Source organism: Oncorhynchus masou, unplaced genomic scaffold, assembly GCF_036934945.1.
Source record: "Oncorhynchus masou masou isolate Uvic2021 unplaced genomic scaffold, UVic_Omas_1.1 unplaced_scaffold_1749, whole genome shotgun sequence".
NCBI lineage: Eukaryota > Metazoa > Chordata > Actinopteri > Salmoniformes > Salmonidae > Oncorhynchus > Oncorhynchus masou.
Window position 1 is genome coordinate 10001 of NW_027007649.1, and position 16284 is coordinate 26284.

The window sequence follows — 16284 nt, forward strand, 5'->3', positions numbered from 1 at the left end:
CTTGTAACTATATCTACTGTTTGTTTGTGCATTTCTGTGATTATTTAGTTAGCAAATAAATGATTTAAGACTATTGATGTATGGATGACTCATAGTGAAGACTGGGTTCATGCAGATAACCAACAATTTACGACGTTTGGAATGAAACTAACATGAGAATTTGCAAATAATTTAATTTAAAAAATTCTACAATGTGATTTTCTGGATTTTTTTTCTCATTTTGTCTGTCATAGTTGAAGTGTACCTATGATGAAAATTACAGGCCTCTCTCATCTTTTTAAGTGGGAGAATTTGCACAATTGGTGGCTGACTAAATACTTTTTTGCCCCACTGTATATTCAAACCATTCAACATGTTCGCTGCAAACAGAAGCCTTGTTGAACACACTTACAGAGACACCGCCCCAGACGTACCTGTTGTTGGTGTTGTGTTTGAGGGAGATGTATCAGACCCCCCCAGACTTACCCGTTGTTGGTGTTGTGTTTGAGGGAGATGTACCAGACCCCCCAGACTTACCTGTTGTTGGTGTTGTGTTTGAGGGAGATGTATCAGACCCCCCCCCCCCCCCCAGACTTACCTGTTGTTGGTGTTGTGTTTGAGGGCGATGTACCAGACCCCCCCCAGACGTACCTGTTTTTGGTGTTGTGTTTGAGGGAGATGTATCAGACCCCCCCCCCCCCCAGACTTACCTGTTGTTGGTGTTGTGTTTGAGGGAGATGTATCAGACCCCCCCCCCCCCCAGACGTACCTGTTGTTGGTGTTGTGTTTGAGGGAGATGTATCAGACCCCCCCCCCCCCCAGACTTACCTGTTGTTGGCGTTGTGTTTGAGGGAGATGTATCAGAACCCCCCCCCAGACGTACCTGTTGTTGGTGTTGTGTTTGAGGGAGATGCATCAGAACCCCCCCCAGACTTACCTGTTGTTGGTGTTGTGTTTGAGGGAGATGTATCAGACCCCCCCCCCCAGACGTGCCTGTTGTTGGTGTTGTGTTTGAGGGAGATGTATCAGACCCCCCCCCCAGACTTACCTGTTGTTGGTGTTGTGTTTGAGGGAGATGTATCAGACCCCCCCAGACTTACCTGTTGTTGGTGTTGTGTTTGAGGGTGATGTATCAGACCCCCCAGACTTACCTGTTGTTGGTGTTGTGTTTGGAGGGAGATGTATCAGACCCCCCCCCCCTGTTGTTGGTACCTGTTGTTGGTGTTGTGTTTGAGGGAGATGTATCAGACCCCCCCCCCAGACGTACCTGTTGTTGGTGTTGTGTTTGAGGGCGATGTATCAGACCCCCCCCCCCCCAGCAGTAGTTCCTGCAGATTGGTGTTACCAGAGTTTACCATGCATCAGCCCATCCACAACCACCACACCTACACAGCAGATTAGATTATTGTGTTTGAGGGAGATGATTATTAGACCCCCCCCACAGCCTGTTGTTGGTGTTGTGTTTGATTAGATGTATTACAGACCCCCTACCAGACAGATTAGATTATTGTTACCACACCTTGTGTTTAGGGAGATGTATCAGACCCCCCCCAGACATCAGATTAGATTGGTGTTGTGTTTGAGGGAGATTACCAGACCCCCCACACATCAGATTAGATTATGTTGGTGTTGTGCACAGCAGATTAGATTATTACACCCCACACCTAGGCACAGCCTGCAGTTGGTGTTGTGTTTACACACAGCAGATTGTATTACAGACCCACCTACAGACACCTGTTGTTGGTATTGTGTTTACACACAGGGCGATGATTATTACAGACCACACCCCCCAGACGATTATTACCTGTTGTTGGTGTTGTGTTTGAGGGAGATTATCAGACCCCCACACCAGACGTACCACAGTTGTTGGTGCAGATTAGATTATTACCAGACCCCCCACCCAGATTAGATTGTTGGTGTTGTGTTTGAGGAGATTATTACAGACCCCCCCAGACACCTGTTAGATTGGTGTTGTGTTTGAGGGCGATTATCAGATTATTACCCAGACGGATTAGATTGTTGGTGTTGTGTTTGAGGACCCCCCCAGACTTATTAGATTATTACACTACCACACCTGTTGGTGTTGTGTTTGAGGGCGATTATCAGACCCCTTGGTGAGCAGTAGTTCCAGCAGATTATTCCTCTACCAGAGTCTCCACACATCAGATTAGATTATTACACAACCACCACACTACACAGCAGATTAGATTATTACACTACCACACCTAGACACACACAGCAGATTAGATTATCACACTACCACACCTACACACAGCAGATTAGATTATCACACTACCACACCTACACACAGCAGATTAGATTATTATTACTACCACACAGCACAGCAGATTAGATTATTACATACCACACCTACACAGCACAGCAGATTAGATTATTACACTACCACACCTACACACAGCAGATTAGATTATTACACTACCACACCTACACACAGCAGATTAGGTTATTACACTACCACACCTACACACAGAGGATTAGATTATTACACTACCACACAGCACACATCAGATTAGATTATTACACTACCACACCTACACACAGAGGATTAGATTATTACACTACCACACAGCACAGCAGATTAGATTATTACACTACCACACCTACACACAGCACAGCAGATTAGATTATTACATACCACACCTACACACAGCACAGCAGATTAGATTATTACATACCACACCTACACACAGAGGATTAGATTATTACACTACCACACCTACACACCGCAGATTAGATTATTACATACCACACCTACACACAGAGGGTTAGATTATTACACTACCACACAGCACACAGCAGATTAGATTATTACACTACCACACCTACACACAGCAGATTAGATTATTACACTACCACACAGCACACAGCAGATTAGATTATTACACTACCACACCTACACACATCAGATTAGATTATTACACTACCACACCTACACACAGAGGATTAGATTATTACACTACCACACAGCACAGCAGATTAGATTATTACACTACCACACCTACACACAGCAGATTAGATTATTACACTACCACACCTACACACAGAGGATTAGATTATTACACTACCACACAGCACACAGCAGATTAGATTATTACACGACCACACCTACACACAGCACGGCAGATTAGATTATTACACCAACACACAGCACAGCAGATTAGATTATCACACTACACAAACATACGGTCCAAGTTTCAACATCAACACCTACACACAGTAGGTCCATGGAATTCCTCCACACACACACTGTTGCTGATTAGATTATTACATACCACACCTACACACGTCCAGATACTGATTATTACCTACCACACCTACACTCCTGGATTAGATTATTACACTACCACCCCGCCTCGGACAACACAGATTAGACAGGACACACACACCTGAGGACACACACTACACACCTCTGGACAGACACATTATTACACTACCACACCTACAGGACACACTCTGGATTAGGACACACTGGACAGGACACACATCAGACAGATTATTACACTACAGGGACACACCTGGACAGGACACACTCTGGACAGACATTACACTACCAACACACCTGGACAGATTAGATTATTACACACCACACCTGAGGACACACATCAGATTAGACAGGACACACTGGACAGAACACACTCTGATTAGATTATTACATACACACCTGAGAACACACTCTGGACAGGACAGATTACTGAGAACACACCTGGACAGGCCACACACTGAGAACACACTCTACACACAGAGGACAGATTACACTGAGAACACACTCTGGACAGGACAGCACACGATTAGAACACACACTGGACAGGACACCACACACACACACAGATTACAGGACACACACTACACACACAGAACACACTCTGGACAGGACACACACTGGACAACACAGACACACTTGGACAGGACACACCACACAGCACAGCAGACACACTCTGGACAGGACACACACCTGGACACACACTCTGGACATTACACACACTGAGAACACACCTGGACAGGACACACTCTGATTATTACATACTGAGAACACACTCTGAGGACAGAGGACAGATTACACACTACTGGACTAGGACACACACGGCAGATTAGATTATTACACTACTGGACAGGACACACACTGAGAACAGATCTGGACAGGACACACCTGGACACACACACGGACAGGACACACTACCACACCTACACACACACACTCTAGACAGGACACACACCTGACACACACACTCTGGACACACACAGTAGAAACACGGTCCACTCTGGACAGGACACACACCCAGTAGGACACACACTGAGTCTGAGGACACACTCTGACAGGACACACACTGAGACGTCCAGACTCTACAGAAACCTCCTGGACAGGACACACACTGACAGAACACACTCGCCTCAGGACACACACTGGACAGGAACACACACTGTCTGAGGACACACTCTGGACAGAACACACTCTGGACAGAACACACACTGAGAACACACTCTGGACAGGACACACACTGAGACAACACACTCTGGACAGGACACACACTGGAGAACACACTCTGGACAGGACACACACTGAGAACACACTCTGGACAGGACACACACTGAGAACACACTCTGGACAGGACACACACTGAGAACACACTCTGGACACGCACACTGAGAACACACACTGAGAACACACTCTGGACACGACACACACTGAGAACACACTCTGGACAGGACACACACTGAGAACACACTCTGGACAGGACACACACTGAGAACACACTCTGGACAGGACACACTGAGAACACACACTGAGAACACACTCTGGACACGACACACACTGAGAACACACTCTGGACAGGACACACACTGAGAACACACACTGGACAGGACACACACTGAGAACACACTCTGGACAGGACACACACTGAGAACACACTCTGGACAGGACGCACACTGAGAACACACACTGAGAACACACTCTGGACAGGACACACTGAGAACACACTCTGGACAGGACACACACTGAGAACACACTCTGGACAGGACACACTCTGAGAACACACTCTGGACAGAACACACACTGAGAACACACTCTGGACAGGACACACTCTGGACAGGACACACTGACAGGACACACTCTGGACAGGACACACTCTGACAGGACACACACTGAGAACACACTCTGGACAGGACACACTCTGGACAGGACACACACTGAGAACACACTCTGGACAGGACACAATCTGGACAGGACACACTCTGGACAGGACACACTCTGGACAGGACACACTCTGAGGAACACACTCTGACAGGACACACACTGGACAGGACACACTCTGAGAACATACTCTGGACAGAACACACACTGAGAACACACTCTGGACAGGACACAATCTGGACAGGACACACTCTGGACAGGACACACTCTGACAGGACACACACTGAGAACACACACTGGACAGGACACACACTGAGAACACACACTGGACAGACACACACTGAGAACACACTCTGGACAGGACACACACTGACAGAACACACATCTGGACAGGACACACTCTGGACAGGACACACACTGAGAACACACACTGGACAGGACACACTCTGAGAACACACTCTGGACAGGACACACTCTGACAACACACTCTGGACAGGACACACACTGAGAACACACTCTGGACAGGACACAATCTGGACAGGACACACTCTGACAGAACACACTCTGGACAGGACACTCTGGACAGGACACACTCTGGACAGGACACACTGAGAACACACTCTGGACAGGACACACTCTGACAGGACACACTCTGGACAGGACACACTCTGGACAGGACACACTCTGTACAGAACACACTCTGGACAGGACACACACTGAGAACACACTCTGGACAGGACACACTCTGGACAGGACACACTCTGGACAGGACACACTCTGGACAGGACACACTCTGGACAGGACACACTCTGGACAGGACACACTCTGGACAGGACACACTCTGGACAGGACACACTCTGGACAGGACACACTCTGGACAGGACACACTGAGAACACACTCTGGACAGGACACACTCTGGACAGGACACACTCTGACAGGACACACTCTGGACAGGACACACACCGTCTCTTTTTAATAACATTTTTAAAAATGTGGCTAAAGGGAAGGGGTGAAAATACTTTCCGATTGTATTTGTCATGTTTTTATATAGTTTAGAAAATGTATTGAAAACGAAATACAAAACATAATATATAATATATCCCATTTAGCAGACGCTTTTTGTCCAAAGCGGCTACAAGTCGGCTGGGGCCACTACTTTTACATATGTATTTGTCAGCTGGAATCGAACCCACGACGCTTTAGAAAGCGCCATGCTCTACCGACTGAGCCACACAGAAATATCTCATTTACATAAGTATTCACACTCCTGAGTCAATACATGTTAGAATCACCTGTGGCAGCGAATACAGCTGTGAGTCTTTCTGGGCAAGTCCCTAAGAGATTTCCACACCTGGATTGTACAATATTTGCACATTATTCACATTACAGCCATTTTCAAGTCTTGTCATAGATTTTCAAGCCAATTTAAGTCAAAACTGTAACTAGGCAACTCAGGAACATTCAATGTCGTCTTGTGTTTTAGGTTATTGTCCTGCTGAAAAGTTCATTTGACAAGCATACCCATAACATATAGCAGCCACCACCATGTTGAAAATAAAGAGTGGTACTCAGTGAAGTTGTTAATGACACGTTGTGTTAAAACACCGAACTGGTCTGACGCTTTAAGCACGCCATTTGATTAAATAATTAAGACACACAAATAACTCAAGAGGGAGTCAGAGATCAAGATAGCCAGAACCTGTTCCTGACCCTCCTGCTGCAGCAGCTGGCCTTCGCAGATTCTGGCTTTGTGTTCCTGCTGTTGTTGGGAACAGGCTACACCAAGGGTCGGAAACCTTTTCCATTTGGAGTGACAATTTATCTTACTATTTCTACCGATATTAAATAAAAAGTTATTTGTCACATGCGCCGAATACAACAGGTGTAGTAGACCTCACAGTGAAATGCTGAATACAACAGGTGTAGTAGACCTTACAGTGAAATGCTGAATACAACAGGTGTAGTAGACCTTACAGTGAAATGCTGAATACAACAGGTGTAGTAGACCTTACAGTGAAATTCTTACTTGCCCTTAACCAACAAAGTTTGAAGAAGTTAAGAAAAAAATAAGTGTTCAGTAAAAAATAGAAAATAAACAAAGTATTCAACAAAAGCGAGGCTATATACAGGGTATTACGGTACAGAGTCAATGTGGAGGCTATATACAGGGTATTACGGTACAGAGTCAATGTGGAGGCTATATACAGGGTATTACGGTACTGAGTCAATGTGGAGGCTATATACAGGGTATTACGGTACTGAGTCAATGTGGAGGCTATATACAGGGTATTACGGTACAAAGTCAATGTGGAGGCTATATACAGGGTATTACGGTACAGAGTCAATGTGGAGGCTATATACAGGGTATTACGGTACAAAGTCAATGTGGAGGCTATATACAGGGTATTACGGTACAGAGTCAACGTGGAGGCTATATACAGGGTATTACGGTACTGAGTCAATGTGGAGGCTCTATACAGGGTGTTACGATACAGAGTCAATGTGGATACTCTATACAGGTTGTTACGGTACAGAGTCAATGTGGAGGCTATATACAGGGTGTTACGGTACAGAGTCAATGTGGATGCTCTATACAGGGTGTTACGGTACAGAGATATACGTGCCAGTCATAATTTTCATATGCACATTTTCCTGGAACAGTTTAATTGAATATATAATAGCCTTTGTATCTCAAAATCAGTCTGTGGTTCATCTACATTATATCTACATTTAAATTATACAAATCTAAAAGTAACTGATATTGCCAACTATGTCGAAATAGCCTACATAAAGCCAACAAATAAAAACATTGCAGCCTGCAGGTAGAAAATATCCTGATAAAAGAAAATATCCTATAAAGCACATGGCCTGTCTGCAACCAACTGTGAACATTGCATCAATTATCAACTAGGCAGGCCCCCCCCCAAAAAAAATAAAAATAAAAAAATAATCGCACTTGCAAGACTCACAGCTCTTAGAGACTGACCCAGGAAGACTCACAGCTCTTAGAGACTGACCCAGAAAGACTCACAGCTCTTAGAGACTGACCCAGAAAGACTCACAGCTCTTAGAGACTGACCCAGAAAGACTCACAGCTCTTAAAGACTGACTCAGAAAGACTCACAGCTCTTAAGAGACTGACCCAGAAAGGCTCACAGCTTAGAGACTGACCCAGAAAGCTCACAGCTCTTAGAGACTGACCCAGAAAGGCTCACAGCTCTTAGAGACTGACCCAGGAAAGGCTCACAGCTCTTAGAGACTGACCCAGGAAAGACTCACAGCTCTTAGAGACTGACCCAGAAAGACTCACAGCTCTTAGAGACTGACCCAGGAAGACTCACAGCTCTTAGAGACTGACTCAGAAAGACTCACAGCTCTTAGAGACTGACCCAGAAAGGCTCACAGCTCTTAGAGACTGACCCAGAAAGACTCACAGCGCTTTAGAGACTGACCCAGAAAGACTCACAGCTCTTAGAGACTGACCCAGGAAGACTCACGGCGCTTAGAGACTGACCCAGAAAGACTCACAGCTCTTAGAGACTGACCCAGGAAGACTCACAGCTCTTAGAGACTGACCCAGGAAGACTCACAGCTCTTAGAGACTGACCCAGGAAGACTCACAGCTCTTAGAGACTGACCCAGAAAGACTCACATCTCTTAGAGACTGACCCAGGAAGACTCACGGCGCTTAGAGACTGACCCAGAAAGACTCACAGCTCTTAGAGACTGACCCAGGAAGACTCACAGCGCTTAGAGACTGACCCAGAAAGACTCACAGCTCTTAGAGACTGACCCAGGAAGACTCACAGCTCTTAGAGACTGACCCAGGAAGACTCACAGCTCTTAGAGACTGACCCAGAAAGGCTCACAGCTCTTAGAGACTGACCCAGAAAGACTCACAGCTCTTAGAGACTGACCCAGAAAGACTCACAGCTGTAATCACTGGCGACGGTGATTCTAACAAACATGTATTGACTCAGGGAGCTGAATACTCATGCAACGACTATATTTTTGTTGTTTAATTTATGTGTAGATTGTTGACAAAAGAAATGACAATTTCACTTTTATCTCACTTTGTAAGACAATAACATGAGAAGAAATCCAAGGGGTCTGAATACTTTCTGCAAGGCCCTGTACATTTCTGCCTCTCCTTCCCTCTATCCCTCTCTGACTTCCACTGTACCTGTAGGTAGGTCATCTTCTCCTTGGCCAGGGATACGAAGGGCAGAATAAACAGAGCTTTCCTCCTGGTCTCCAGGACTCTCTTCAGCATTAACAGCTCTGCCACCAGGGTCTTCCCTGCACTGGTTGGGGCTGGGATTAGAGGTCAGGGGTCAGGGGCGGGGTAGATTGGTAGGGTCAAGGGGTCAGGGTTCTGGGGTGGGGTAGATTGGTAGGGTCAAGGGGTCAGGGTTCTGGGGTGGGGTAGATTGGTAGGGTCAAGGGGTCAGGGTTCTGGGGCGGGGTAGATTGGTAGGGTCAAGGGGTCAGGGGCGGGGTAGATTGGTAGGGTCAAGGGGTCAGGGTTCTGGGGCGGGGTAGATTGGTAGGGTCAAGGGGTCAGGGTTCTGGGGCGGGGTAGATTGGTAGGGTCAAGGGGTCAGGGGTACCTGAGTAGACCAGGTTGTGTCCTTGCAGCACGCGTCCCAGACTGAGACACTGAGCCTGCCAGGGAACATGGAGGAGACACCATGATGACGGTAGCGTCAAGGACCGCAGCAGGCAGCCCCCAGCTGGACAACAACAACTTGTCACACTGCTCGTCTGGACGCATAAACACCGCTGATAGACCAACCCTGGGGAAACACACACACACACACACACACACACACGTTACACACCCCACACGTTACACACACACACACACACACACACCACACACGTTACACACACACACACACACACACACACACACACACACACGTTACACACACGTTACACACACACACACACACACACACACACACACACACACACACACCACACACGTTACACACACCACACACGTTACACACCACACACACACACATCCTTTCATCCCGTACCTGTAGTGTTGAGCGTGCTGGCCTCCAGCCCAGTAGGGGCGTGAGAACAGAGGCTGACATGTTGTTCCTCAGAGATCGCTGTAGGGCCGCTCTCCCCTCGCCCGTGCCAGGTGGGAGGGTCTGAACAGGATGAAGTCATCAGACACGTCCAATGGGAGTCAGCATTCTGGCAGGAACCATTTCCTCTTCCTGTGGGTGTGGTCTCAGAGCTCCTCCCCCTAGCCATGCGCTTCCTACTGTCAACGACAACATTGAAATGAAATAAACATTTATTGGCACGGCTGTTAAAGGTACAACCACGTCAATAAAGTTAGAACAAGATCAAATGAATGTTTTTTGTTTGTATGTCAGTCTACTGGTAAAAACACACCCTCTGGAGCTGCAGTTCTTCTGAGGGGGTGTGGCGTCCGTAGGTCTGTGTGGAAGCGTCCCAGCATGCTCTCTGTCCTCTGAGTCTTCACTGAACAGCAGGCACTGAGCCAGGTCCTTACAGTCCGCTGTCTGAACCAGCCCTGGATGCTCACACACACCTGGTCCCAGTCCAACCCTAGCCCCGACCTCTGGTCCTGGTGTCAGGCTGTGGGAGGTCTTGGCTGAGCTGCAGAGGCGTGGGATACCCCTCTCTGGATTAAAGATACCCCCATCTCTACCCCATGTGTTAATTTCATCCCTCCAGGATCCAGAGCTTCCAGAACCTGCAGCATATCCTCTCCAGGGTCTAAGGAGGAGTCTCCTACCACACACACCTGTCCTGCAGCCCCATTCTGGGCCGTGTGTGTGTTGTCACGCAGCGTGTGTGTGTTGTCACGCAGCGTGTGTGTGTTGTCACGCAGCGTGTGTGTGTTGTCACGCAGCGTGTGTGTGTTGTCACGCAGCGTGTGTGTGTTTCGCAGGCGACTGGAGCGTCTTGGGGTGAGTGGCTGCTCAGGGTCGGGGACACTGCAGAGAGAAACAGAGTAAAACATCAAAACATCTAGTCATGTTATAATATAGTAATTAACACAGGGTTATAACATCTAGTCATGTTATAATATAGTAATGATCACAGGGTTATAACATCTAGTCATGTTATAATATAGTAATGATCACAGGGTTATAACAGGACTGTGTGCTCCCGATCCCCATGGCCGATGTGAGAAGGACTTCCAAGCGTGTTAACCCCTGCTAGGCTGCCGCCAGATGACACCCCGATCCACGTCCTCAGACCGCATGCAGACCAGCTGGCTGGAGTGTTTACATACATATTACATCTCTCCCTATCCCAGTCCCCTGTCCCCACGTTTCAAGATGTCCAGCATTGTTCCTGTACCCAAGAAAGCAAAGATAACTGAACTGAATGACTACCGGCCCATAGAACTCACTCCTGTCCATCATGAAGTGCTTTGAGAGACTAGTCAAGGATCATATCACTTCTACCTTACCTGCCACTCTAGACCCACTTCAGGTTGCTTACCGCCCCAATAGATCCAAAGACAACGCAATCGCCATCACACTGCACACTTCCCCCTGGACAAAAGCCATACCTATGTGAGAATGCTGTTCATTGACTACAATTCTGCGTTCAACACCATTGTCCCCTCAAAGCTCATCACTAAGTTCAGGAGCGTGGGACTGAACACCTCTCTGCAACTGGATCTAAATTGCTTTCGGTATGAGTTAGAAATGTCGGTGTCCGTAATTTTCGGTTTATCGTCCCAGCTCTACAGAGTGGTGCCAGGAAGATAACCTCTTCTGATCGTGGACTACAGGAGACAGCAGAGAGAGCATGTACCAATCTGGGGCCGCAGTGGGGAGGGTGAAAAGCTTCAAGTTCCTCTGCGTGCACATCACTGACGACCTGAAGTGCTTCTACATCTGAATTGCTTGCTGTCTGGGGTTTTAGTCTGGGTTTCTGTATAGCACTTTCTAACATCGGCTGATGTAAATGGGGCTTTATAAATACATTTGATTGTATTGAAATAGTCCCTCACAGACAGTGGTGAAGAAGGTGCAAAATCACCTCTTCAACCACAAGAGGCTGAAGAAAGTCAGCTGAGCCCCTAAGACCCTCAAACTATCTCCGCCTGGTGCAGTAACTGAATCACCTGCAGGGCATCTACAGCACCCGGTGTTACAGGAAGGAGATCATCAAGGACCTCATCCACACGAGACACAGCCTGTTCACCCATCTACCATCTAGAAGATCATCAAGGACCTCATCCATCCACACGAGACCTCATCCACAGCCTGTTCACCCATCTACCATCTAGAAGATCATCAAGCCTGACCTCATCCACACGAGCACACAGCCTGTTCACCCATCTACCATCTAGAAGGCGGAGACAGTAGGGAGATACATCATTACTATCGTGGCAAGGTAACAAAACACGAAGCAGTAGGGATGGGAATTTAACCTTTTAGGAAAACAACCCTAATTTTGGAAACAAACATAATTATGCAGGCATCCAGAGTTATTTATTTTCCAAGCTATAGCAAACACTATTTTATATACAGCAGGTTTTTAAAGGTCCAAATAGTTTGGTGTGCTCAGTGCTTAAAAAATATTTGAATACTGGTATTGTCCCGGCCCTAGGAGACTGTACATGTGCATCTAAGCTGGAACCGAGCGACTGATAAACCACTTCGATCTCTAGGCCATCAGTCTGTTAAACAGTCCCCACTAGCCGGCCTCCGCCCAGTACCCTGCCCTGAACTTAGTCACTTGCTGGCTACCACCCAGTACTCGACCCTGTGCCTTAAAGACTGCTGCCCTATGTACATGGTACACTGGTCACTTTAATAATGTTTACATACTGTTTTACCCACTTCATGTGTATATACTGTATTCTAGTAATGGTTCCTATATAACTACTGCTGTACTCACCTTTTCAAATCAAATGTATTTATAAAGCCCTTCTTACATCAGCTGATGTCTCAAAGTGCTGTACAGAAACCCAGCCTAAAATCCCAAACAGCAAGCAATGAGGGTGTAGAAGCACGGTGGCTAGAAAACTCCTAGAAAGGCCAAAACCTAGGAAGAAACCTAGAGAGGAACCAGGCTATGTGGGGTGGCCAGTCCTCTTCTGGCTGTGCCGGGTGGAGATTATAACAGAACATATACTGCCCATACTATCTATACACACCATTATATATTTATATTCTGGACTCTGACATTTCTTCATTTCTTTCTTTTTAATTTTTGGATTGCACTGTTGGAGCAAGAAACACAAGCATTTCATTGCACCTGCGATAACATCTATAAAAATATCTGTACGCGACCAATAAACGTAGATTTTGACGGTGGTGCTGCTTTGATTGACCGACAATAACAAGCTACACACTTGAAAAGCGTTTTCATTCAAATAGGGCTTTTTATTTTTCTAATAAGTAACTAGCAAGTAATCAAATACGAACGTCCGTAGCAGTGCCCATCCCGAATAATATTAAAACCTCTTAATGTTATAATATAGTAAATAACCGAGTTTTGAAATCTAGTCCAGTACATTCTGTGAACGAGTCAACTACTGTTCCACAGTGGGACACGGGTATGTTAACATGATGGTGGCCTTAAGTTCCAGTGAAACTGTCTGCTTTTCATCGGCAGGTTTTCTTGTCATGGTCCTTAATTTATAAACACAATTTTTCTCCACACAGATATTATATATGGAATAATCGGGATATATTGTATAAAAATACCTCTGTTTTTAGAATATTGGTTCCGAAATAATATCCTATTGGTGAGACAACTGGTAAATGCAGAGGGTCTTTTACTCAGTTATAAGGAATTCTTATCACTTTACAAGGTCCCTGTAACACCTAAAGATGTTGCAATTGTTTTAGATGCCATTCCCTCAGGTGTTGCTCTGTTATTCAGGAACGTGTCAAGACCTGACCCTCAGAGCCGACCTTCTGTTGACCCTGTTGACTCATCAGTAGGAAAGATTTGTTTCTCTTTTGGTCCATTCACCAACAGAGTGATACGATCCTTGTTTCAGCAGGATGTTGTATCTATACCTTATGTCATGTTGGTCCATTCAACAACAGAGCGATATGATCCTTGTTTCAGCAGGATGTTGTATCTATACCTTATGTCATGTTGGTCCATTCAACAACAGAGTGATACGATCCTTGTTTCAGCAGGATGTTGTATCTATACCTTATGTCATGTTGGTCCATTCAACAACAGAGCGATATGATCCTTGTTTCAGCAGGATGTTGTATCTATACCTTATGTCATGTTGGTCCATTCAACAACAGAGCGATACGATCCTTGTTTCAGCTGGATGTTGTATCTATACCTGTTTTATGTCATGTTGGTCCATTCAACAACAGAGCGATACGATCCTTGTTTCAGCTGGATGTTGTATCTATACCTCATGTCATGCCTTATTGGAATGGATTTATTGATAATATCTGTTGGGAAAAAGTTTGGATGTTGCCACACACATACTACTACTTGTTAACAAAAATTAAGGAAGTTTCCTTTAAAATGATTCATAAATATTATCCTGCCAACCACTATATGAAGAAGTTAAAGGAAAACATCAACTCAAATTGCTCCTTTTGTAATGACCACCCAGAAACAGTTGTGCATCTTTTTGGCATTGTATGCATGTAAGAAAACTGTGGCAAGACATCAGTAGGTTTATAATTTAACACATTTATGAAGATTTTACACTATTGTGGAGAGATGTACTGTTTGGATTCTTTACATACAATAGAAATAAGCGGAATCATTTTTATGTAATTAATTTCATTATTCTTTTGGCCAAATGTCATATACACAAATGTAAATTTACAAACAGAAAACCACATTTTCGTACCCTACAAAAAAGAAATTGAACTGTATTTTAAGACGGTTAAATGCTCTACTGACAAAAAAGTTGTTAGAATTGTAAGTATATACATGTCCCTTAAGGTCCTTGTGTAATTGTAATGTGATATTGTACCCCCTAGCTCGATTGTCTATTGTTTGTAATCTATGTTTGCTTGTGTTCCCTCATGTGCTTTATGTATTGATTTGATATAAAAAATAAATAATAATAACATATAAAGGCGACCCCAATCACACACACAAAAAAGGGTGTGTTAACATGACAATTTAACTCGGTGTCGTGTGGAAAAATAAAAAAATGTCCACCTGTTTTTCTTGATGATCTGATGTCGTCCCATGTAACATTTCCTCTTGGCCGGGGGGCCGTGGAGCTCATCCTGTCGTCCTAACTATGCGTCTCCTGACCTGAGTCCTGTCCGGCTGGACTGGCTGACGGACCCCGGTAGAGAACAGGGCTCAGCAACCCTCCATATCCGACCTCACTGTTACTAGGCTGGCTGGAGAAAACAGGCAGCAGGTTCACTACGACAGCGTATCATAGTGAAATAAAACATTAATTAGTATACTTGTAACAACCTTAAGCTAACGTTAAAGTAGCTACGTTAGCTTTACGTTAGTTGTAGTCACTTTTTGCTACAAAATTAAATGTTTCGCCAGATAACGTTAACAACATTAGCATGCAAAAGTTCTGAATATAGCACAGAGTAAGCTACGTTTGTTTCTGCAAATAATGTCAACAAATAAAAGAAAGGGGACAACAATAAATATTTTGTTGGAAGATGGAAACATACGTGAAGAATCGAAAATACGCCAGTGTTTCACAAAAAAGTCCGACGGTGTACAACAACTTCCGTTCGTTGACAGTCGTAAACATGGACTTTCACTTGGGAAATCTAAATTATTCTCAAACCATCCACATTTGCAGCAACACTTTAATCCCTATTTTAAATAGGAGTTTATGAAACTGTTCTGAGCTTTCTGACCTTTAAAGAATTGACATGTTCAGCCAGAGGGGTATCATACAAAGGCATACCAGCAACACGAAAAACTTACTTCCGGGTCAAGGAATTACGAAATTTTTCTAAATAGAGGTCGTCTACGTAATCGTAGAAAGGTGTAGCAAAACTGTATTTATTCATGATATATAAAAATAATAGGCTGAACATGAACATTGATTTATATGTGTTCATATTTAAGTGACATTTGTGTGCCAATACAATACACTGTATATGATATACATAGAGAAGACTGTTCTAGGACCTGAAGTAAAAGTGCGGTTGGGATTACTCACTAC

General features: G+C 45.1%; 1 protein-coding gene and 1 long non-coding RNA gene across 2 annotated transcripts in view; both read right to left on the bottom strand.

Annotated features, from left to right (window-relative positions):
- Positions 1-2142, bottom strand: part of LOC135532156 (DNA polymerase theta-like) — a 6362-nt gene extending 4220 nt beyond the window's left edge. Inside the window, exon 1 of the mRNA XM_064959779.1 lies at positions 2054-2142. Coding sequence (XP_064815851.1) covers positions 2054-2142 — 89 coding nt within the window. The remainder of the gene's footprint in view (positions 1-2053) is intronic.
- Positions 2143-10330: 8188 nt separating this feature from the next.
- Positions 10331-15489, bottom strand: LOC135532154 (uncharacterized). The gene is made up of 3 exons (XR_010454305.1): positions 15297-15489; positions 10548-11116; positions 10331-10413 (listed from the first exon to the last, which is right to left on the bottom strand). It is a non-coding gene; the product is annotated as an uncharacterized LOC135532154 (long non-coding RNA).
- Positions 15490-16284: the final 795 nt, after the last annotated feature.